A 26,366-nucleotide genomic window follows, 5' to 3' on the forward strand; every position below is an offset into this window, starting at 1 on the left:
GAGGCTTGATTATCGCGTATTCTGCAACTCGGAAATGACAGAGAGGAGAACAACAACGTCTGCTCGACGTTTGCCTGAAGGCAGTGGAGTCAGCGTTTGTTGATAGGCCATCCATAACTGAATTACATCTATTTGAGAAGCAGAGACTATTTGAGTACGGTGATAAGCCGGGCAGGTATCTAGCACACCTTGCCAGAGAGAAGAAGGCTCCCCAATCTATTACATCTATTAAAGAGAGTGCTGGTACTTTGACTCGTGATCCTAAAAAGATCAATGCAGCATTTAGAAAGTTCTGTTTTGAGCTGTATCAGTCGGGGGATGGTGAGGATGTAGTGAGGAAGATGGAGTCCTTTTGTAAGAACCTGGACCTCTCGGGTATAACCTCGGAGCAGGTGTTTTTTGGATACCTCCCTGACAACTCCGGAAGTGCATGAGGCGGTGAAACAGCCCCAGAGCCCAGGCCAGATGGATTTCAGACTGAATTCTACAAAGAGTTTATAGATGAACTGGCCAGACCACTTATAGGCATGTACAACTATTCATTTAGTCAGGGTAATCTCCCTCCCTCCTTGAGAGAAGCAAATATCTCTCTCATCGTCAAGAAAGGGAAAATCTTATATCCTGACTGAATGTGGACTTTAAAATCCTGTTTAAAATGCTGGCATTATGACTGGAGAGGGTATTGCCATTTATCATAAAAGTGGATCAGACGGCTTTTATTAAGCATTGTAGATCTACTAATAATATTAGAAGAGTGCTAAATATGGTACAAGTAAGCCAGCAAAGACAATACCATGCTTGGTGTCCCCCTAGACGCAGAGAAAGCATTCGATTGGGTGGAATGGCCATACCGTTTCTATATCATGGAGCGGTTTGGCCTTGGAGAGGTTTTTAACTAAATGGGTTGCAGTGCTATATAATGGTCCGAAAACAGCAGTGCTTTTACTAATGGCATAAGATCAGATAGTTTTAGTGTTGGCAGAGGTTGTCATCAAGGGAGCCCTCTCTTGCCGCTATTATTTACACTAGTGATCGAACCGCTGGTGGAAGCTATCGGATGGACCCCAACATAACGGCCCCCAAGGTAGGATCAGGCAAGCATAAAATTATTGTTTTGCGGATGATGTGCTTCTTTTCTTTGACAATGACATCTGTGCCCCACTTAATACAAGTGATTAATTTATTTGGTACGTTTTCAGGGTACAAAGTTAATTTTATGAAAACAGAAGCCATGCTGCTGGGAGGTCTAACCAGCATATCCAACTTTGCAGATGGAACCCGCTTCCCCTTTCGGTGGTCACAGGAAGGTTTTCTCTACTTAGGCATTTCTATTACCCCGGCACAAAGCTAACTATGTTCAACTGTGGCACGGTGGTTCAGTGGTTAGCACTGCTGCCTCACAGCACCAGGGTCCCAGGTTCAATTCCAGCCTCGGGCAACTGTCTGTGTAGAGTTTGCACATTCTGCATGGGTTTTCTTGTGGGTGCTCCAGTTTCCTCCCACAGTCCATGTGAATTGGCCATACTAAATTGCCCGTAGTGTTGGGTGCATTAGTCAGAGGGAAATGGGTTTGGGTGGGTTACTCTTTAGAGGGCTGGTTGGGTCAAAGGGCCTGTTTCCACTCTGTAGAGAATCTAGTCTAATCTGTTAGAGAAAATGAGGCTGGGAAGATCTCCCGATATCCTGGTTGGGGAGAATAGCTCTGGTCAAGATGTATGTTCTTCCTTGCCTATTATACCCTATGAGAATGCTTCCTTTGATATTGCTGAGTCAAGCGCTGCATAGGATTTATGGTTGGCTCAATTCCTTTGTTTGGCATCATAGGCGGCCCCTTATCAAATCAGATAAATTGTAGCTCCCTCAAGAAAAGTATTGGATATCGAGGCTTCCCAGGCAAAAATGCCGCCTTTTCAACCTATTGTTTATGGATAAGATGAGAACTGTCATTGTAAAAGCCCAATTGTCCTAAATACAATCAAAGCTTGGAGGATGATCCAACAGGGTGAGGGTAATCTTCAAAAAACCTCCCCCTTCACTCCTGTGGTGGAAATGTTGGGATTTCAGCCAGGCTTGACAGACGCTGACTTTAAACTTTGGGAATCCAGATGAATCTGCTGCTTGGGAGATCTATTCATGGGGAGGTCATGATATCTTTCGAACAGTTGTGTCAGAAGTTCGGGTTACCTAGCAAGGACCGCTTTAGATATTTTCAAGTATGAGAGTTCATACGAGAAAAGACCACATTAATGGCCAATCCTTATAAATCGGAGCATGGAGTGCTTCAGCCAGTGGATGCCTCCTCGGTCAGTACTCTCCATCACTCGCAAGGTAATAATGTGTCGAATGACTGTATAAAACCTGGACTCAAGAATTAGGGGTGGAAATCTCCTCAGAGATGTGGGAGGACATCTGGGAAAATGCCAGTAAGATATCTATCTTAATAGGACTCAAGTTATTCAATTGAAGATACTTCATGGGCCCATATAGCACCAGAGTGGCTTGCAAAGTTTAAGACAGGAGTGTCCCCAATGTGCCCTAAGTGTAAAATAGAAGTTAGTATTCTCATTCATTTTTGGCGGACGTGCCATAAGATCCGCTGATACTGGCACAATGTAGTGAATGCCTAGGCAAAGATCTTGGGAACAGAGATTGGGTTGGATTTTGGGTGTTTCAAATTTCTTTCTCTAGATGCACATGGGAAGAAACTGTTTACTATCCTCTCCTTTTGTGCAAGGAAAAGCATCTTAGTAAGCTGGGTACCGGAAAGTTCCCCAGGACTCTCGAATTGGTACAGGATAGTTTATGGAACACATTTCCCTGGACTTCCTTACGAATATGGTGCACCAAAAAATTGAATTGTTTTATAGAACATGGCGGTCCTTTTTGAGCTATATCGATGCGGATATATTGGCCATATTATCTAGGGCCTTTGTCTAGCCGTGAGGATAATGTCTGTTGGTTCGGGGGCCTTTGGGATGAAAAATCCTGTATAAATATGGGTCTGCTTACTATTGCTCCCTTTGATGGGGACCTACAATGAGAGTGTGTTGAGTGTTGTAATTTTGTTGAATGTAAATTAAGCTATCTTGTTAAGACTTGATAGAATTCTATTTTGAATGTTTATGTATTTATCCTTTTTTTTGGTTATTTCCGTATTGTAGCTTTTTTTAATATAGCTTTTTTAAATTATATTTTACTGTGTTTTGGTACTTCATAGAGTAGGAAGACTTCTGGTTATTTAATTAGGATCTCACTCAGGCAATGACTTCCTCATTAAAAAATGTTGAGCCAATCTAGGTGAATCTCACTCATCAATTTTATCCCATCTGGCTTGGTTCAGAGCCTTTTACTACAATCAGTGGTAACTGAACCAGCAGCTTCGCATAAGAAACTGGAACTGATGTTATACCCTTAATCAGTAAAGGTTCCCCCGTATAAGTTCTCAGTCTAGCCAAAGTCTTATGCAAACTTAAGAATTGGACTCCAGTGTGAAGTTTGTTAAAGATTGGTTCTTTTGCTTCAAATTCTGACTGTAGCAGTCATTGTAAAAAATAGCATTTTCTCCTTAATCATGAAATTGCAGATTTCCTACATTTGGAAATTTCTAGGTGTTATTTATAGTAATTGGTGTGTTAATGCTATTAAGTCTGTTCCTCCATTTGCCAAAAATCATTGGCCTGATGTGATGGTGGCTCGATGCTTTTAACAGAACAAAAATAACAGCTGAAGCCTGCTCCACCATTTGATGAGATAATGCTGATCTGTGGCCTAATTCCCTTAATACTTTTGCTGAACAAAATTTTATCTATCTCAGTTTTAAATTAACAACTAATCTAATATCAACTGTCATTTGTGGAAGTGAGTTCCAACCCTCTACCACCCTTTGTTCATGGAAATGCTTAGTAACGTCTCTCCTGAATGGTATAGTCCTAGTGTTTTTACCATGCCCCTAGTATTAAAATCCCCAACCAAAAGAAATAGTTTATCTGCTCTGTCTTCTCCTGTTACTATCTTGAAGACTTTTAAATTCTATAGATAACAACCCTAATTTGTGTAATTGCTCCTCATAACTTAATCCCTGAAGTCCAGGTATCATTCTTGTAAACCTATGTTGTACTCCCTCCGTGGCCAATATATCCTTCCTCAAGTGTGGTGCCCAGATCTTCTCGAAATACTCCAAGTGTGGCCTAACCAGGATTTTTATAGTTGCATCTTTTGCGTCCTTACATGCCAGGCCTCTAGATATAAGGACCTACATTCCATTTGCCATCTTAATTATTTTCTGCACCTGTTAGTGAGATTGTAAAACCTATGTGCCTGAATCCCCAAGTTTCTTTGAATATCCACAGTATTTAACTTCATACTATCATGAAAGTAGAATAAGGGGAACCTTGTACTTGCTAACTTTGAACTCCATGTCCACAGTTTTACCCATCAATGTCCCTTTTAAATTTTATTCTATTATCTGCACTGTGTGCAATGGTGCCTAATTTTGTCTCATCAACAAATTTAATGTATGACTTTCTATGCCATTATCCAAATCATTAATAAATAATGTGAATAATTGTGGGTCAACCGCTCACACCCTGCCAATTTGAGTACCTACCCATTATCCCTATTTTTCTGTTGCTTGCTACCTCAATCAATTTCCCAGCCTTGTCAGTAATTTGCCCTCAATTCAGTGGGCCTCTGCTGAAATTAATAGTCTCTTATGTGACGCTGTATCAAATGCCTTCTGGAAGTCTATATAAACAACATTCATAGACATTCTCCAGCCCACTTTCTTAGTCACCTCTTCAAAAAAGTCATTCACGTTTGTCAGATATAACCTCTGCAAATGTGTTGCTGGTCAAAGCACAGCAGGTTAGGCAGCATCTCAGGAATAGAGAATTCGACGTTTCGAGCATAAGCCCTTCATCAGGAATCAGATATAACCTGCCTATCATGAATTCATGTTGGCTTTCCCTGATTAGCTGAAAATGTTCGAGGTGTTTAGTTTCCCCTCTTTGATTTATAGATTGCAACAAGTTTTCCACCACATGTTAAATCTTCACCTTGCACAACCACTGATACCCCAATCCTTTCAAATCAATTGTTGTGCTTTTTTACTACGTTCATAGGATGTAAGAGTTGTGGTGTTGTTGGTTAGGGAGTGATTTACAGCATTTTGACACAGTTATAATGAAGAAACAGTGATATAGTTCCAAGTCAGGATGTTGTGCAGCTTGTATAGCATAAAGGATTAATTCTAACTGTTGTGGTAATCAAAAGTGTACAGCATCACAGGAAGTGAGGCCACTTCACATGGTATTAGAATACCTCATGGTAGCTATAGCCCACAGTTAGATGTGCTTCGATAATGCTGATGCTTTCTTTTTCTTTAAGTAGAGTCTTTAAATATTCTCTATTAGCCTAATAGCCAGTTTTGAAGAATCATACCATTTTTGAAATATTAACTTTATTTGTTACTCCAAACATGTTGCCAGACCTGCTGAGTTTCTCTAGCATCGTCCATGTTTGTTTCAAATTTTCGCCAACTGCAGTATTTTGCTTTCCCTCAGTCACTGGACACTCATTATGAGTCTTGAGGATGAAGTCCAGTGACCATTATTATCCACCTACACTCAGTCAACTTAGCACAGAATGGGAATTGTGTATCAATATTTAGAATTTTCAGTGCAGAAACAAACCACACAATTCTCCTCCCATTGTACTTCTGCATTTCCTTATATTCCTTTCTCCCTCATATGCTTATCTAGTTTCCCCTTAAATACATTTACAATTTTCTTGTGATCACTTCATCTGAGTTCAAATTGGACAAGCTCACCACTCTCTGGGACAGAGGTTTCACGGAGTTCGATTTATTGGTGACTGTGTTACATCTATGGCCTGTGGCCTTGATCTTTGGCAAAGATGTGGGCAAACAATATGAAGAAACTAGTCTTTGACGCCCTGTGTTTTCTCCATTTTCATTTCACCCTCTGGTCTCTCAGTCATGTCTTTCCCCAGCACTGACCCACTCTGATCACCATTGTCTGTCAGCCTTGCCTGAGTTTGGGTTCTTCTATGTCAGAATTGCCTGTAAAGCCAGCTATGGCCAATGCTCTCACCTTGTATTTCTGGGACTGCAGAGCTGCTGGCTATCCAATTGGCAGGACTTCCTCCTGAGATAGGAGCAGATGTCTTACTTAAAGTAATTAGTACCAAACCCAGCATTACTGTGGTGCCTGGGCTTGCCATTAACAGGCCTGCAAAATCCTGCCTTCTGTATTGCTTAGTACAGTTATTCAGGATCTGGAATGCCTGAGAGTATGGTGGAGGCAGATTCAGTCTTTGCCTTGGAAAGAGAATCTCATTATCTGAAGAGATAAGGTTTGCTTAGCTACAGGGAGAAGGTGGAAGGGATACTGAGTCAGTTGCTTTCTTTAGAGGGTCAGCACAAACACAACGGTGCAGATGGGCTCCTTTCTACATCTCAACCTCATCTCAACATTTCCAATCAAACAAATTATGACACCAAACCATACAAAGGAGTAGAGCTTTAGGGAAAGAATTCAAGAACATAGAACGTAGCCTCCCAATGATGACGGATGTGCAAGGGGCCAGAATTGAAGGACTGCAGAGATTTGAGGATTTTACGACTGGAAGGTAAGGGAGGAGCCATTGAAAATACAAAAGATGTGTCCAAAACCCTAACCAAGTGGATTAAGGAGGTAGTGAGAAACTGGGGTCAAATTTTGATGGAGAGAGAGGAATTTGCAATTTCGGAAAACTTACTTGAATAAAACTTTTCAAGAGTGGGAGGGAGGTGGTCATGCAGAAAGAGAATCACAGAGGTCTAGGCACTGGTGACATAAAGTTTGTCTTCTGATGGCTGAGGAGACACAGAACAAACAGTGTGAAGAGTGTAGTGGTGTTTTCAAGATGTTTCTGGAATCATTATGCAGCTATACCACTCAAACAGGTTTACAGCAACGCCTCGACTTACGAACTTAATCCATTCTGGGACACTGTTCACGAACTGAAAAATTCGTGAACTGAATCAATTTTTCCCATTGTTCGGATACTGTAAGAATGCTTGGACGGCTGTTCACAGAGCACGTGCCAAAGCCGAACTGAATGAGGTCACACAGGGCCCGAGTGCTTTTGCGTTCAACAAGCGCGTAGCAAAGCAGAACAAGGAAACCACGTGGTTGTACACAGGCTTTTTGCGTTCGTACCTTTGTTCGTACCTTGAATTTCGTACGTACATTGAAGCAAACTTTTACGTACAATCCTGTTCGTAAACCGATTTGTACGTGAACGGGGTCGTTCGTATGTCGAGGCGCTACTGTATTTAGAATAGAGGTGTTTCTCACTGAAATAATTAGTTGAATCCATAAAGTGTAGCATAATGATCAGCTTTTTATTTGTACAACAAAAACACAGCTGCTACTTGACTATTTTGTTTAGGCTTCTTTTGTGTTCACACAATCCAACTGGATAAGTTTGGGAACTGTGAATAAGATATTAAAAGAACACAGGTTGCTGGATCCTTGCACTAATGTGTCATCTGTTATCTAGACCTAGGTGGGAATTGGGCTACTAATGTTAGGCTCTGAATCTATTACCTCTTTGGCCTATCTGAGAAGGTTTCTTTATCTTGAATATTGGCCACTGCAAGAAAGTATTTTCTGTGTTTGGTATTGGGTGAGGATGTTGTTTGATTTCTCTTCATTCAAACACTGCATATCAAGTAAGTAGCTGGCATCAAGAGAAATAATTGTGGTATTGATGGATCTGATTTTATCCTCTTTATTTGCAGGGTGGTGGGGACTGCCCAGAGATGAGTATGGGAGCAATTAAGCAAGCGCTTGAAGTATCCCAACCTAGTTCTTTTATCTATGTCTTCACTGATGCCCGGGCAAAGGACTATCAACTGACGAAGGATGTCCTGCAACTCATCCAACTGAAGCAGTCCCAGGTAAGCAAGAAGAGCTAACTGAGATGGTACAGGTCTGGCCTCTGAATGCACAAAAAAAGGTGAACATTACAATCGTGAGTGTTGATTCAATGAGTGAGTTACAGATTGACATTTCCTTTCAAAGTTTCGAGGCTGATTTCTACCTGTGGCTTTTCGATGGAACATTAAAGATTTTTGAGCCATCTTGTGGAAACATGTCAGTGGGGCTTCGTACTTGCCATCGAAGCTAAGCATGGAAGTAGATGTTCTGTTGTATTCACAATATACCAAGCCAGCATTCTATTTCCTTGAGGTACTGGGTTCCTGGTAAGTGGAGATGCTTCATAATGTATCGGGCCTATTCTGAGGCAGAGCCAAGGAGGTTCGAAGAGGTAGCAATGGTTCCTTCCTTGCACGACATATCAAAACTGTAGTTCCATCTGTCAAAGTGGGTGTGTGGGTCCTGATGGAATTATTTCTTCAAGGTGGAAGACATTGGTGCATTTTAAAATCAAAATAGATGCATTATTGTAAATGTACCATTGTAAATATGCCTCTGGTATTGCTCACCACTAATAAGTATGGTGACAATGCACTCGGGACAGATTTCAGATTCATTCCATGATGCGGAGTTCTCAACAATAGTTTGAAATAGGATTGAAAAAGGTGAAATGGTACCTCAAAATGCTTAACATCGACAGCCATGACAGCATGAAATGTGTTTTCTAGCTTATTGTTTTAATTATGTCGTTGTAAATCTTCTGTGGAATTGCTGCCACAGATTCAAACCAAATATAGACTTTGGCCGAAGAGGGATAATCGTGTGAAGATATTCAAACATACTTCAGTGATAGAATTCTTTGGTTTCTACAGTTCAGTTGATATTGCCCACAACAGTTTCTCTGCAATCCAGGTTGAAAAAGTAGGAGATGCAGTAGGCTGCTGTAATTACAGCGTGCAATGTTTATAGTAGCTGTTCATATTAGAATTGCGCACTCAGGACTTCATAACGGGAAAAGTTGACTGAAAATTCTGACTAAAAATATAGCGATAAGATTTTGATCACAGTATGTGTGCAGATATCAAAAACCTATTTGATGCTGTTGGGAGAATTAATTGGTTAAGCTTCCAATATGGTGTTTGAGTGGATGAACTCATGGCCAGCAGAGGATACCTTTCCTCTAATATACACTGCACCTCTGCGATCCTTTAGACTACTTTACCATCACTTAAGAATTTGCAATTTGTAACTGGTTTTTTCTCATCTTCCAGGAGGTTACACAGCTTCAGGTTGCCTGGGTAGCATAAGTACAGTATTGTGGTATAATAAGGCATAAAGACTATGTTAGCTAGGCTGGTGGGCCTTTCTTGTCAATTACCTTTGTGCGATTTTGGAGTTGTTATAGTACAAGCTGAACAGGATGTGTTATAACCTTTTTTGTATTGCATTGTTATAGGACGTGAGACTAATGCTGTGGGAGTGGAGTAAGATTAATGCTAAAAGTACTTAGCCTTCTGTCCAAAACATACTGGTGAAGGAAAACAAGGTGTCAAGCAAACCCCACACTTGAAATCAGCATTGGATGTTTTGTATATGCAAATGAAGGGTCTAATTACTATTTAGGACCCTTTATAAAATTGTGTTGGTGGCACCAGCTATGGGGAAGAAATTGAGGACTGCAGATGCTGGAGATCACTTTTGGAGTCAAAACATGTGGTGCTGGAAAAGCGCAGCCAGTCAGGCAGCATCCGTGGAGCAGGAGAATCAACGTTTCGAGCATAAGCTCTTCATCAGCAACTGGGAGAGGCACAAAGGGGCTGAGAGATAAATGGGATGGGGGTGGGGTTGGGAGGAAGGTAACTGGGAATGTGGTAGGTTGGGATTGATGGTGATAAGTTGGAGCGGAAGGTGGAGTGGATAGGTAGGAACGAAGATGGATAGGTACTACAGATTAAGAGGACGATTACAAGTTGGAGGGTTAGATCTGGGATGAGGTGAGGGGAGGGGAGATGAGGAAACTGCTGAAATCAGTATTGATCCCATGTGGTTGGAGGGTCCCAAGGCGGAAGATGAGGCATTCTTCCTCTTGGCGTCGGGTGGCTAGAATCTGGTGGTGGAGGATGCCCAGGACTTGCATGACCTTGGTGGAGTGGGAGGGCAATTAAAGTGTTCGGCAACAGGGTGGTGGGATTGTTTAGTGCTTGTGTCCCAGAGATGTTCGCTGAAATGTTCCGCAAGTTAGCATCTTGTCTTCCCAATGTAGGGGAGACCACATTGGGAGCAATATACACAATAGATGACGTGTGTGGAAGAGCACGAAAATCTCTGCTTTATGTGGAAGGATCCTTTGGGGTCTTGGATGGAGGTGAGGGGGAGGTGTGGGCGCAGGTTTTACACTTTCTGTGGTGGCAAGGGAAGGTGCTGGGAGTGGATTGTGGGTTGGTCAGGTGCATGGAACTAACAAGGAAATCACGGAGGGAATGGTCTCTGCAGAATGCTGATAGAGGTAGGGAGGGCAATATATCTCCAGTGGTGGGTCTGTTTGTAGGTGGCGGAAATAGCTGAGGATGATACGTTGTATTCAGTCCTTGGTGGGGTGGAAGGTGAGGACCAGCTGCGTTCTGGAAAATGTGCCCTACATGAAGATCCCTCAAAGAGACTTCTGCAGGATACCACCAAAAAAGCTAAGCATTTAATAAGTAATGATTATCTAAATTTGAAAAACCGCTCTGTGTAGGGGATCTCACAACTTTGCTTTAAAATCACCATCTTCCAATGCTGGCTATCCTCTCTCTCGATGGCTGCATTCTCCTCTGCCTACTCTTCCAACCGCTATCCTTAACTTGCCCTCTGAGATCCAATTTCTGCCCTCCTCCTTCACAATCAGACTGGTTTAGTTTGGAAAACCTGGTCGGCATGGACAAGTTGGACCGAAGGGTCTCCATAACTCTTTGACAATTGCTACACCCTTCCACCGCACAGCGATGTGCTGACTCTTTCTCCCTTCGTCTCGTGATTACAACAACATCTACACCTCACTCCTCCATTTGCTGACTTCCTCCTTCCCTCTCCTGCTCACTGCCCTTGTTCCCTTGCCCTCCCTCATTGCTGCACCTCCTTGTACCACCTTTTCTCCCCTCTTGTCATCTTTGCTGCCTTTGATGTCCTGCAAGTCCAAAGGAACATGTTCTGAAAGCTTTAGCCTATTTTCTGTTACTTCTGTGAGATGTTCAGTGAGTATAGTTATGCTAGACTGTTAACGTGTTGTTGGCAAAAGCTAAATAGATGCTAAAAATACTGGACAGGATTAGCAGTGCCTGTGGAGAGACTAAACCAGAATTCTGCTGCATCTGCTGACTATTTACAGAGTTTTACTTTTATTTCCAATATCTGGTATTCACAATATTTTGTCATTTTTTTGGTTTGAAACTAAACTTATAGGCTCTGTTCTGAAAGGGATTTATTTAAGCAAACTGTTAAAACCTAGTGCTAATCTAAGGGTTGAGGGGCTCCTGAGGAATAATTAATTGGGAGTAGATTAAAGTGATTGAAATTCCTTTCCAAACAGGTTGTGTTTGTGTTAACTGGAGACTGTGGGGACAGAGGCCATCCCGGTTATCGAGCATTTGAAGAGGTTGCTTCAACGAGTTCAGGTCAAATATTCCACTTGGATAAACAGCAGGTCAATGAGGTAAGCAGATGCACCCTTTAGCTGAACTGATCCTTTTCCACAGGGACATTTCCCAGAGGACCAGGTTAAATGCTTTGAAAAACCTGAATTGTGTTTGTTGTTCTGGAATAACATAATGTACGTTAAATATGTGCTACTGGACAGTGATCAGGAACAGAAACCTTGGGATGTTTTTCCTCCCTAGTCCAATCACATTCTTGGAAGTCATAAATTCATGAACAATGGTTACTGGAGGAAGTCACACCAAAGTTTAGAAATATTCTGTATGGAAGGAGTTTTAGAAGATCTTCAGCTCCTGTAGCCCCGCTGGAATCTTTGTCAAAGCCAAGTAGTTTTTAAATATGATCAGCTTTCTGTGTCTACCATCCTTCCAAGCTGTGAGTTCTAGATTCCCAACAACTCCTAGGTGAAAACAAGTTCCTGTCAAATTTTCTAAAAACCTCCAGCCTGCTAGAATATAGGCAGTTCTCAGTCAGAGAAAGCATCCTGATTTCACTTTTGATCATGCAGATACTTTCCAGCAGGTTGACCATGAAAACACAATGATAACCATTGTGGAAACAATCTACTCATTCATTAATGTCCTTTAATATCTGAAACCTACTATCCTTAGCTGGTCTAAGCTACATCCGACTCCAGAACCATACCAATCTGAAAGAAAAAAGACTTGCATTTTTATGATGTGCATTTGTCAGTGTTGGACTGAAAACGACAAAATTAAAAATTACATAATGCCAGGTTATAGTCCAACAGGTTTATTTGGAAGCACTAGCTTTCGGAGCGCTGCTCCTTCATCAGGTAGCTGTGGAGCAGGATCATAAGACACAGAATTTATAGCAAAAGATCAGTGTCATGCAACTGAAATGATATATTGAACAAACCTAGATCGCTGTTAAGTCTTTCATCTTTTAGAATGGATTGCAGGTTTCGGTTCATTAATATGTAAATCCCAGAACTTTTTTTAAGACACGTTCTCAAAGTAACTTAAGATTTTATAAAAAAAAGAGACATCTCTGTTCAGACAATGCATTAAAGGTATGAAATTAGAGTCTGTCTGTATCCCAATCTTGAGTCAGACTGGTTCTAGTTCCAAAGTAGGAATTTATAAAATATTACATGGATTGACTGCTTCCATTGACTGCCTGTAGATTGTATGCTTTTTGAGCAAAACAGAACATGAATGCAAATACAATTCTGCAAATGCACATTCACCCCATAAACTTACGTGTGTGTGTGCATGTGAGAGAGAGAGAGAGAGAGAGAGACAGTGAGTGTGTGCATGTGAGTGTGTGCGAGAGAATGTGTCTCCATGTGATCATGCTTGGTAGAATGTACATGAGTGTGACAGAGTATAAGACTGTGAGAGGGTGTGTGCATGAATTTAAGTGTGGGGGTGTATGAGAGAGCGTGTGTATGAAAGCGAGTCCGCATGAGTGTGTGTGTATGTGTGCTTGTGTGTGTGAGTGTAAAGTGTAGTGGGGTCTCCTGTAGTGTGACATGAACCCAAGGTCCCGGTTGAGGCCATTCTCATGGTACCAAATTTGGCTATCAGCCTCTGCTCAGCCACTCTGCGTTTTTGCGTATACCGAAATCTGCCTTGCAGGACCGTCACCCAAAGATCTGAGACCGAATGTGTCTGACCACTGAAGTATTCCCTGACTGGAAGGAAACATCCCTGTCTGGTGATTGTTATGCGGTGTCCATTCATTCCTTGTCGTAGTGTCTGCTTGTTCTCGCCAATGTAGAATGCCTCTGGGCATCCTTGCCTGAAGTGTGTGAGATAGATAGCATTGGCCGAGTACCTGCCGCATTCACAGTGGGTGTTATCCCCACCTGTAATGGCGGTATCCATGTCAACACTCTGATGTGTCTTGCAATGGTTGACATGACTGGGTTGCATGGTGTTGTGGTTGATATTGTCCTGAAGCTGGGCAGTTTGCTGCGAACGATGGTCTGTTTAAGGTTTGGCGGTTGTTTAAAGGCGAGAAGTGGAGGCGTGGGGAAGGTTTTGGCGAGATGCTCATCCTCATCGATAATGTTCTTCGCAGTCTACAATACATTGTGTCACAGAGTATCAACATGGATACCACCATTACACATGGGGACACCACCCACCATGTACGTGGCAGGTCCTCCTGTGACTTGGCCAGTGTTGTCTACTTCATATGCTGCAGGTAAGGTTGCTCAAAGGCATGATACATTGGCGCGACCAAGCAGATGTTACAATAATGGATAATTGGACTCCGCACAAAAATCACCAGGCAGGAATGTTCCCTCTGAGTCACGGAATACTTAAGTTGTCAGGGACATTCAGCCTTGGATCTTCGGATGACTATCCTCCAAGGCGAACTTTGGGATACGCAGCAATGCAGAGTGGCCGAGCAGAGGCTGATAGCCAAGTTCAAGTTTGATCCCCATGAGGGACTTGGGTTCATGTCACACTACAGGTGACCCCACTAAACTATACACTCTCTCACACACGGGCACACATACACAAACATTCTTACATACACACGCAGACCTTTTCTCATAGACATGCTCTCATACACCCACACACACGCATACATCCCCGCAAACTCACAATCACACACACACACCCTTTCACAGGCTTATACTCCATCACACTTACACACACTGTACCTAGCATGCAGACACGCAAACGCACATTCTTTCATGTGCACTCATATGCACCACTCACATGCATACATTCAAACCCGCTGTCTCGCATACATGCACACATATGTATAAGTCTATGGGGTGAATGTGCATTTGCAGAATTATGTTTGCAGACACATTCTATTTTGCTCAAAAAGCATACAGTCTGCAGGCAATCAATGCATTCAGTCAATCCATGTAACATTTTATAAATGTTGAAAAATGTGGTGCTGGAAAAACACAGCAGGCCAGGCTGCATCCGAGGAGTAGGAGAATCGACGTTTCAGGCATAAGCCCTTCTTCTGAAGAAGGGCTTATGCCTGAAACGTTGATTCTCCTGCTCCTCGGATGCTGCCTGGCATGCTGTGTTTTTCCAGCACCACATTTTTCAATTCTGATTCCCCAGCATCTGCAATTCTCACTTTCTCCTAACATTTTATAAATTCCAACTTTGGAAATAGAACCAGTCTGAGTCAAGATTGGGATACAGACAAACTCTAACCGTACACCGTTAATACGTTACCTGAGCTGAGATGTCACTTTTTTTATATAAAATCTTAAGTTATCTTGAGAACGTCTCTTAAAAGAAGTTCTGGAATTTACATATTTATGAACTGAAACCTGCAATCCATTCTAAAAGATGAAAGGCTTAACAGCTATCTATGTTTGTTCAATATATCATTTCTGTTGCATGATACTGTAATATTTTGTGATAAATTCAGTGCCTTATGATCCTGCTGCACAGCTACCTGATGAAGGAGCAGTGTTCCGAAAGCTAGTGCTTCTGAATAAACCTGTTGGACTGTAACCTAATGTGTGATTTTTAACTTTGCATTTTTATAGCACCATTCATGACCACAGATCATCCCAAAAGTGCTTTCCACCTAGTAAATTACTTTTGAAGTGTAGTTGTTGTAATGTAGAAAGAGTACAAATAACCAGGTAATTTATATTGTGATGATGATTGAGGTTGGATACTGGCCAGGACACATTGTGCCTTTGGATCCTATTTGTCCACTTGATGGTGCAAATGGGTCCTTTGTTTAAATTGTCATTCAAGGATATAAACTCTGGTGCGTAGCATGTCTCATTGGATTGGTACCATAGGACCATAAGATCAGAATTAGGCCATTCAGCCCCATTGAGCCTGCTCTTCTATTGATCATTTCTAATATGTTTTTCAACCCCATTCTCACACCTTCTCACTGAAACCTTTGATCTCCTTACCAATCAAGAACCTACTTATCGCTGTCTTGAATACACTCAATGACTTGGCCTCCTCAACGATCTGTGCAATGAGTTCCACAGATTAACTACCTTCTGGCTAAAGAAATGCCTCCCCATTTCAATTCTAAGTGGTTGTACTTGCATTCTGAGGCTGTGTCTTCATGGGTTCTACCACAAGCTGCTCCAAAAGACCATCTCAATAAATTCTACAAATTCCTTTGCTTGAGATCTGTTAACAACCTCATTTTCCCAGTCCACCTACAAATTAAAGATCCCCATGATTATCGTAATAGTGCCTTTCTTGCCTTTTCTATCTCCAATTATGCAATTCACCAGGGTTCTGGTCCCAGCATGATTCACGTGGCACCTATCCCATTGGAACACCTCCGTCCTTCTCTGGGACTGGTGCCAATGTTCCATGAATTCAGACCCATTTCTCCCATACCAATCTTTGAGCATTGAGTTTATCTCTTTAATCTGTCAATTTGTTTGTGGCTCATGTAGTAATCAGGAGATTATTACTTTCTTAGTTCTGTATGGGAAGTTAGCCCCCAGAACTAATCTTTTTTCTCTTTTTACCTATGTCATTGGTACCTATGTGGACCATGACAACTCCCCTTGTACTCCAGGTTCCTCTGCAGCCCACATGAACTTGGAACAGACTGTGTTTGGAACCTCTGTCTCAAACTCCCTTCACAAAACAAGGACAAAATACACCTCTTAAAGCCATAGTATTGTCACAATAAGATTTTCCTTTTTATCTAATAATAATTAATATCTGGAAAGTACAGGAAAAAAATCTTCTGTGTATGTATTATGTTTGACAGATTAACCATCCTTTAATCTGGAAACCTCAACTTGTCAAATTTGTTTCGGTCTTACTGCTATAGTTTTAATATATTTTCTTGCCTTGCCATTGTTTATTGACGCTAAATGGATGTTGTTTGATGTTTAAAGTGGCAACATGGAATGATGGTGTGAAATAATGAAATGGTGAGATGCATATTTCTAGGCAAAGAAATACTGTTCCCATTAGCAGATTTAATTAATGATTTCAGAAGAAATCCACCTCAGGCGATTGACTGTGTGGAGTTTGCACGTTCTCCCCGTGTCTGCGTGGGTTTCCTCCGGGTGCTCCGGTTTCCTCCCACAGTCCAAAGTTGTGCGGGTCAGGTGAATTGGCCATGCTAAATTGCCCGTAGTGTTAGGTAAGGGGTAAATGTAGGGGTATGGGTGGGTTGTGCTTCGGCGGGTCGGTGTGGACTTGTTGGGCCGAAGGGCCTGTTTCCACAGTGTAAGTAATCTAATCTAATCTAATCTAAAAAAGAAAATTTGGAGGGCACATGATGGAAATAAACTTGTAGGACTAACTGAATCAAGTATGGGAGTGGGACCACTGGAATACTGTGCTGAGAGCTGGCATGGACTTAATTTGCTGAATTGTCTTCTTCTGTAATTTAATGACTCGGTAACGTTTCAGTTTATTTCATGGTTCAAAATTGTTAATTTTCACTGTGTTATTTTGGTACGGAACTAGGCAGAAGCTAGGCCTCTGAAGGGATCTCAAATCAGAACCAGTGAGCAGGTAAGAGTTGCACCCTTTGGTCAGACATAGACATAGGGTTAGGGAGAAAAGGGAAGGAACTCAAAAATAATAAGCAAAGTTAGTCAAAAAAACTCCATTAAAACTCACCCCAAGATAGGTAAGTAAACTTATGTGAATTATCTCACGTGTTAGAGGAAAATTATGCTGCTCACTGTTTTACAAGTAATCCTGGCCACTGCCTGAGATACTGCTAGTTTTTCACTTGCAGCAATAGATCTAACATCTGGGGGACATTAGATTTTAACAAGAGCATTGGTGATAGCTATTTTTCTTGTTCAATTCTTTCCACCAGCAGCTTTTCTTGGGATTTAACATTCATTATTCTAATCTCAGCTGGGATCGTCCATTGTGTGAAAGCCATTTTTTCTCCTCAGCCAATCAATCTCCATTCAGTTGCTTGTTATAGAGTGTCAGTATTAATATTTGCAGCAGTAAATTGGCCAACATTGCTGACAATATCACTAGAAGCGACATTGAGAGAGAGAGTTAGAGAGGATTTTAATTTGTTTTGGGATAGCTGGAAGCCCCACTGACGTTTGCTTTGACAGTCCAGCTTGTCTTTTGGTCCGTCAACTTGGAGAAGGCAACGAACATAGGCTACAGTGCAACTTCTGTTACTGTGCCACCCCCTTCACATTCCTGTCCAAACAACATGTTGAACAAGCTTTCCTTTCTCTTAACTACTCTTCTGGTTTTAACTGCTCTAGGTTCTGTCAACACTTCTTCCCTTCTCGGAATAAAAGTAGGAAATCAATATTCTTCCTGATTTGCTGCAATCCTTTGCGATTGAGAGGATAATTTGACTAACATTATAGTAAGATTATGCCTGGGTTGTTGATGGAAAGTAGTCCACATTCATGTCAGTTAACATCAGCAACTTTTATTATGTATAACTATGTACAAGAGATGATAAGAGAGGAAATCCCTGGAACCTATCACATTTCAGTCCCAGATCCATGTTTTCTCACATCATTATGACATAGCTCCTTTTCTCTAATAATAGCCACTGAGCACATATACTTAACCTTTTCCTTCACAATTTCCTCCTGAACCTCTGCTTTTCCTGAACTGGCATCAAAGAGACAAACACAAGAGCCTGCAGTTGAGTTGAGCAGCTTGAGTAGCTAAAGGCAAGTGTTTTTTACCATCGGAATTGGGAGGCAACCCTTTCACCATCATCCCCGTTCCATGAAGCAAGATGGCAACTTTCTAGAAATGACAGTATAACTGAAATAACTGCACCGAGGCTGGTATCCCATCACCAAGTCACCCTTTATTTACTTGTGCACAATACACTGGCTGTGGCCAGCCAGCTCAGAGTCAGTCCCCTGAACTGAGGAGATTCTCAATCCTCTGTTAATATTGGTCAGCTAGTGGCTCCTGATTGGCCCATAGCCAAAGAACCTTGCGATTCTTTCTCTCATGTATTGTGCGATTCTGCCTTCGGTGCTTCTTTGACATCTTTTTACTCAGTTTCTCCTATGGCTTATAACACGATGTTTATAATGAAGTGTAATAGAAGCATGACAAAAGTGTGTCCAAACTGCCGTGTGCATAGTATTGTACATCTTTTATTCTTCTGCTTTTAAGAGCCACACTTTAATTGAAAAAAAAACATTAACCACTCATAATCACATTCTCGTTTAATTTCATGAAGTATTGGGTCCTGGAAACTTTGTATGTTGTTGTGCATTCTTGGAATCTGGTGGATAATGAATCACAGAGATAAAGATGTACAGTTTGATCCAAAAATTAATGTTTCCTAATTTATTGTCCTTGTAATGCGGCAAGAAAAATACTACTCAATTTTTGGACTGTAAACTGCAATTATGATACTATTGCTTCATCTTGTAAGAAGACAAGAGTGCTGGTTGACAAGGCAACCATAGGAAGAACACAAACATAGCCTTGGCTGCCAAACCATGTTTGAGCTTGAACTGCATTTTCCAGTTGTTTTCTTTGTCTTGAACTTATTTTGCATTGTAGATGGACTGAAGTAATGTCTGAATCTCATTGAGGAATAGTCAGGAAGGACAGCTCACGTCTTTGGGCCAGGCTATCTAGAACCTATTTCCCAAAAATGTCCATATTGTTACTTGCATCCAAGACATAGAGTCATAGAGATGTACAGCATTGAAACAGACCCTTCGGTCCTACCTGTCCATGCCGACCAGATATCCCAACCCAATTTAGTCCCACCTGCCAGCACCCGGCCCATTTACCTCCAAACCCTTTCTATTCATATATCCATCCAAATGCCTCTTAAATATTGCAATTGTACCAGCCTCCACCATTTCCTCTGGCAGCTCATTCCACACACGTATCACCCTCTGTGTGAAAAAGCTGTCCCATAGGTCTCTTTTATATCTTTCCCCTCTCACCCTAAACCTATGCCCTCTCGTTCTGGAATCCCCAACTCCATACCTATTTACCCTACCCATGCACCTCATAATTTTTTCAACCTCTGTAAGGTCACCCCTCAGCCTCCAACGCTCCAGGGAAAACAGCCCCAGCCTGTTCAGCCTCTCCCTATAGCTCAAATCCTCCAACCCTGGCAACATCCTTGTAAAAAATGAGGTCTGCAGATGCTGGAGATCACAGCTGCAAATGTGTTGCTGGTCAAAGCACAGCAGGTTAGGCAGCATCTCAGGAATAGAGAATTCGACGTTTCGAGCATAAGCCCTTCATCAGGAATGTTTGAAGCCTTTCAAGTTTCACAACATCTTTCCGATAGAAAGGAGACCAGAATTGCACGCAATATTCCAACAGTGGCCTAATCAATGTCCTGTACAGCTGCAACATGACCTCCTAACTCTTGTACTCGATCCTCTGACCAATAAAAGAAAGCATACCAAACACCTTCTTCACTAACCTATCTACCTGCGACTCCACTTTTAAGGAGCTATGAACCTGCACTCCAAGGTCTCTTTGTTCAGCAACACTCCCTAGGACCTTACCATTAAGTGTGTAAGTCCTGCTAAGATTTGCTTTCCCAAAATGCAGCACCTTGCATTTATCTGAATTAATCTCCATCTGCCACTTCTCATCCCACTGGCCCATCTGGTCCAGATCCTGTTGTAATCTGAGGTAGCCCTCTTCGCTGTCCACTACACCTCCAATTTTGGTGTCATCTGCAAACTTACTGACTATACCTCTTATGCTCGCATCCAAATCATATATGTAAATGACAAAAAGTAGAGGACCATCACCGATCCTTGTGGCACTCCACTGGACACAGGCCTCCAGTCTGAAAAACAACCCTCCAACACCACTCTCTACCTTTGAGCCAGTTCTGTATCCAAATGGCTACTTCTGTATTCTATGAGATCTAACCTTGCTAATCAGATCCCGTGGGGAACCTTGTCGAACGCCTTACTTAAGTTCATATAGATCACATCTACCACTCTGCCCTCATCAATCGTCTTTGTTACTTCTCCAAAAAACTCAATCAAGTTTGTGAGACATGATTTCCCACACACAAAGCCATGTTGACAATCCCTAATCAGTCCTTGCCTTTCCAAATACATGTACATCCTGTCCCTCAGGATTCCCTCCAACAACATGCCCACCAGCGACGTCAGGCTCACTGGTCTATAGTTCCCTGGCTTGTCCTTACCACCCTTCTTAAACAGTGACACCATGTTTGCCAACCTCCAGTCTTCGGACACCTCACCTGTGACTATCGATGATACAAGTATCTCAGCAAGAGGCCCAGCAATCACTTCTCTAGCTTCCTGGGGATTTATCCACCTTTTACCCGTTTCAAGACATCCAGCTCTTCCTCCTCTGTAATCTGGACATTTTTCAAGATATCACCATCTATTTCCCTACAGTTTATATCTTCCATATCTTTTTCCACAGTAAATACAGATGCAAAATACTCATTTAGTACCTCCCCCATTTTCTGTGGCTCCACACAAAGGCCGCCTTGCTGATCTTTGAGGGTCCCTATTCTCTCCCTAGTTACCCCTTTGTCCTTAATATATTTGCAAAAAGTACTTTGGATTCTCCTTAATTCTATTTACCAAAGCTATCTCACATTTATGCATAGGTTAGATTACTTACAGTGTGGAAACAGGCCCTTCAGCCCAACAAGTCCACACCGACCCGCCGAAGCGCGACCCAACCATACCCCTGCATTTACCCCTTACCTAACACTACGGGCAATTTAGCATGGCCAATTCACCTGACCCGCACATTTTTGGACTGTGGGAGGAAACCGGAGCACCCGGAGGAAACCCACGCAGACACGGGGAGAACGTGCAAACTCCACACAGTCAGTTGCCTGAGTCGGGAATTGAACCCAGGTCTCCGGCGCTGTGAGGCAGCAGTGCTAACCACTGTGCCACCGTGCTGCCCTATTCAGATTTAATATAAAGGTCATAAGTATGGGTTTGTGTCCTGTGTTGAAATCAAGACTCACTGCACAACTGAGGTGACTGTCCAGTTGTCATTTTTATCTCTATTTCTGTTGAAATTGTAGATCTCTCTATCTTCCCATCTTATGTTGTTCTGCCTTCTCTCCCAGAATATAGTAATATTCAATATTAGAGACCCAGCTTTATTTAGACCTCCGATCAGAAACAAATTTCTAGAAATGTCCTTTATGTAGAAAAAGCATGAGAGTATGTTCCTGCCAAAGTGCATAACTTCACATCTCTCAACGTTATGTCCCATCTGCCAATCCTTTTTCTGATTGACTTAGCCTGACTTTATCACTATGCTGATTCTTTATAACATCCTCAGTATTTGCCCATCATCTGTTGTTGTGTCATTGTCAAACATTCAGACAGTGAAAGTCTTTTTCCTAGGTGATGACGTCAGCTTGTACAAGGGGGCAAAACTGCAAATTGAGGGGTGATAGATTTAAGGCAGACATCAGAGGCAGGTTCTTTATGCAGAAAGTGGTAAGGGCGTGGAATACCCTACCTGCTATTGTAGTCAACTCAGCCACATTAGGGAGGTTTAAACAATCTTTAGAGAAGCACATGGATGATGATGCAATAGTGTAGGGGGACGAGCTGAGAATAGTTCACAGGTCGGTGCAACATCGAGGGCCGAAGGACCTGTTCTGTGCTGTATTGTTCGATGTGCTATGTTCTAACTTGGTATAGAACATTTACTTTCCTCATCCAAGACATTAATATGGGTTGTACATTGTTGTGGCCCTCACATTGATCCCTGTAGCACACCACTAGTCACTGGTTAAAATCCTGCAAATGCTCCCTTATCCCAACTCTTTCTTCTATTAGTTGACCAATCCTCTGTCCATGCTAACATACTACCTGTAACACCATGGCTCTTATCTTATTAAGTAGCCTAACATGTGGTATGTTTCAGACATCTTCAGAAAATATAAATATATTACATCAACTCCTTCCTCTTTATCTAACCAGCTTGTTATCTTTTCAAAAAAATCTAATGAGGTACTTTGTCATGTTGAGAAGATGTGTTGGTCTGAATGCAGGTGGTCAAGCTAGATGATTTCCTATTGCCACCATTACAGAATTTTAAGATCATCTTTAAAAGAAAGGTCAATTAAAAGAAGGTTGCACACTGATTACAGTTCTTGCTTTCGCAGTATTGGGTGTGATATACTTTTTACTGGCATGACAATATATACATCCCCCCCGAAAGATCATGTGACCTCTTTTAGAAGAGACCAGAAAACAGATTAAAAACCTCCAATCAATTTTCAGGGAAAAAGAAAATGGGAAACCCCTTTCTGTGCTCCTAAACAATTGAAATCTCTGGTCCTGATTAATATAACAGTATGCCTGTTTTTTATGCAATGTGATTTCTGGCCCATTCAAAACAGATCAACCAATTCTCTGAATTCACCGTTCAGTACTTCAATGGATTAGAGTTTGCTACATTAATCAACATCCTGTACCATTCTCTGGGAATGACCAGCCTCGTGAAATCTGGTTTTAAATGACTTCAAGTTGTCCTCCTGGTCCTTCTTAACCTATTTAATTGGAACAACATGTTCACTTGAACACGGTCTGTTCCCAATATCATCATCTACACCTTGATTTAATCACCCCAATATCCATGCTTCTCTGAACTGTTGCGTTGCAGCAATGTTTTTGTATCATTGTAAGTGATTTAGTTTTTACTGGGAAGTAGTCTGCTGGCATTTCTCTGCACTTTTCGACTTCTCAATATCACCCACTAAGTACAACTGCAATGTACACATTATTTAAACTGACAACTGATCAAGCAGACTAGCATGCCCATCGTATAGTCAGTTCTTTTAAAAACGCAGCCAGGGTCCTGTTCTCTATTGCTCTAAAACATTACTTTTGAACTTCAGCAACGTATACCCAAATCTCTTTTCTTCACCGGATAAGCTCTTGTCAAAGCTCTTCATTGGAGCTTTGACAAAGGGTCAGTTAGACTCGAAACGTCAGCTCTTTTCTCTCCTTACAGATGCTGCCAGACCTGCTGAGATTTTCCAGCATTTTCTCTTTTGGTTTCTTTTCTTCACCACCTTCTTTGATACTTTTAAGTGAAGTGCATAGGGTGAATATTAACGTACATTCAAGAATAATGGTGCACTTTTACAAAGTAAATAGCATTTTACCAATAATAAGCCCAACAACCATCCCCCAGTCGAGATCTACCTGAAACATCCAAGTATTATCTACATGCTAACACTCACATAGATCTTTGTATCATCTGCAAATTTGCATACTATGCTCCATCTATGTTATGAGTTAAACTAATAAAGAGCAATGGCCCCAGTGTTGATCTGTATGGAAAAACTAGTGACCAATTGCCAAACAGATCTGTAATAGCAAGACAATCCATAGCCTAATAATTCCATCAAAGTATCTATCCAGGTATGTTGAACTAATAGGGCTATAATTATCTAATGTCCATGTTTCTCCTTAATATTACGGAATATATTAGCCTCTTTCCGATCTACTGGAATCATCCTGGAGTGCCATAGGCTGTTTTACAAATACAAGGATAGCATATGCATCATCTCACATTTTGAGTTTTATTATTGACAACATAATTCCGTTCTTACAATCAACCATCACCTTAAAGATGTGGATGGATGCAAAGTATATATTTCATATTACTGCAATTCCCAAAGAGTTTTGTGTGACTTGTTCTTGAACTGGACCAGCACAAGCTTTAACAAGTCGGTTTCCTCACATCAAGCTTTCCCATGATTTCCATATTTGTTTATTCATCATTTCTATTATCCTTACAGTCAATTTTAAAACAGCCTTTATTTTCTTTAGCTGCAATTAACTTAGTCTGGATGGCTAGTAAATATCTGTGTGAACATATAAATTAGGTACAGAAGCGGCCTTTTGTCCTCTCAAGCCTGTGCCATAGATCAATAAGATTATGGCTGATCTGTTAGTGTTTCAAATTCCATATTCCTGTCTCCCTTTAAAAATGTATGATTCACTTGCCTAACAAGAAGTTATCTCTGCCTTAAGAATATTAAATAACTGCCACCTGTCTTCTGAGGCAGAGTTCTAAAAGTTGCAGAACCATCTAGGAGAAAAGATCTCCCTGTATCTCTGTCCTAAAAGAGTGACCAGTAATTTTTAAACAGTGCTCCATAGTTCTGGACCCTCAGACAAGAGGAATCTTCCTTGCTACATCCACTATTGAAGACTGTTCGGTATCTTATATACTTCAATCATGCCACCTCTCACTCTGCTAAAATCCAGTGGAAACAAGCCCAGAATGTCCAACTTTTACTCCCTAAGTGAACAGTTCATTCCAGGAATGAGTTTTGCAAACCTTCTACTTACATTGTTCTCCAAATAAGGACACCAAAATTATACACAATACCCAGATTTGATCTCACTAAACCCCTATATAACTGAAGAGTAACACCATTACTTCTATGTTCAATTCTTATTATTATAAAGGATAGTATTTCATTACTTTCTGTTTACTATGTCAACCAGCTAAGCTTCTATCCGGACTAATATGTTACACTCTCTATCATGAGCTCCTATTTCGTACAATAGCCTTTTATGTGACACCTTGCTAAATACCTTCTGGAAATCCAAATGCAGTATATTTACAGGCTCCTTTTATCCACAGTACATGTTCAATTTTGAAAAAAACTCCAATGAATGGTTAAATGTTTTTCACTTTTGATGAAACTATGCTGACTAATTCTAGTTACCTTGAACTTTTCTAAATTCATAATTGCAATGTCCTTAATGATCCATTCTTACCCTTATCCAATGACTAATTTCACATTAACTGGTCTCTCATTTCCTTTAATCTGCTTCTCCTCTTTCTTAAATAGAGGAATTATATTTGCTCGTCTCTTTTAATTGAGGTAAGCTAAGGCAGCACAATAACTGAATTTGTGTAGTGATACCCCCACTTCGAGAGCTTTCTGCAGGATGCTTTTTTGTTTTAGAGTGGTTTTAAGAACATGCTAAATTGAATCATTGAGTTTCAATTTAGCATGCTTGAAAATTTATTTCTGTGCATGCATTAAGAAGCATGCTTTTGCCTAGTATCTGCCAGCTGCCCCTGCCAAACTCTGACCTGCTGCCAGCACCCCTTTTGATCTGCCAGGTCCCCATCTCCAGATTATTCCAGGGACAGAGCAGCACAGCCACACTCTGTAAGAGGTGCAGTACGCCTCATTGGTTGAAATTCATGTTGGTGTGCAATGGCAAGGATTGATCAGGAAGCAATCAGGCTAGCCTGGTACATGTTCTCCAGGAGTGTGTTCAGACCCAGGCCTATGTCCCATCCCAGTGTGAGCCTTGCAGAAACCAGCTGTTAGTGAAATTCCCTGACTTGAAGAAATGTTCCCAGAGCAGGTATAGAAGGTCTGCCAGAAGTATTTCTGTCCTGCGAGTGTATTTCCCTCCTTACTGCACAGCTTACTTTGGTTGGTTCAGAAGCTAGTTAAGTTATTTTCAGGTACTGCTTGTCGTGTTTGATGCAGTTGCAGTGAACAGAGAGGAAGGTAGTGGATAGCTCTCAATGTGACACAGGAACCTAAAACAACCTTTCAAATGTTTTTGTCTGGCAAAATTATTTTTGTTCAGTGTGTAAATTGAATATTCAGCCTTGAACACTGTTTCTTAGGAGCATAGTGGGCATCTAAATAATGGATATTGTATAGTTCAGTACATTACTGTGTTGAATACATGCACACTAAGCTGCAGTGGGAGGTCATCTGTTTCCCTTGCTCTTTACAACTCCTCTCCAGGCAGCCTTAAAAGTGAAGAAGTCTTATGTT

General features: G+C 41.4%; 1 protein-coding gene across 1 annotated transcript in view; it reads left to right on the forward strand.

Annotated features, from left to right (window-relative positions):
* LOC132825764 (hemicentin-1-like) overlaps positions 1-26,366 on the forward strand; it is a 436,368-nt gene that overhangs the window by 68,265 nt on the left and 341,737 nt on the right. Inside the window, exons 4-5 of the mRNA XM_060841228.1 lie at positions 7,805-7,963; positions 11,512-11,634. Of these exons, the coding sequence (XP_060697211.1) occupies positions 7,805-7,963; positions 11,512-11,634 (282 nt within the window). The remainder of the gene's footprint in view (positions 1-7,804; positions 7,964-11,511; positions 11,635-26,366) is intronic.

The sequence above is a fragment of the Hemiscyllium ocellatum genome, chromosome 21 (assembly GCF_020745735.1).
Source record: "Hemiscyllium ocellatum isolate sHemOce1 chromosome 21, sHemOce1.pat.X.cur, whole genome shotgun sequence".
Lineage (NCBI taxonomy): Eukaryota > Metazoa > Chordata > Chondrichthyes > Orectolobiformes > Hemiscylliidae > Hemiscyllium > Hemiscyllium ocellatum.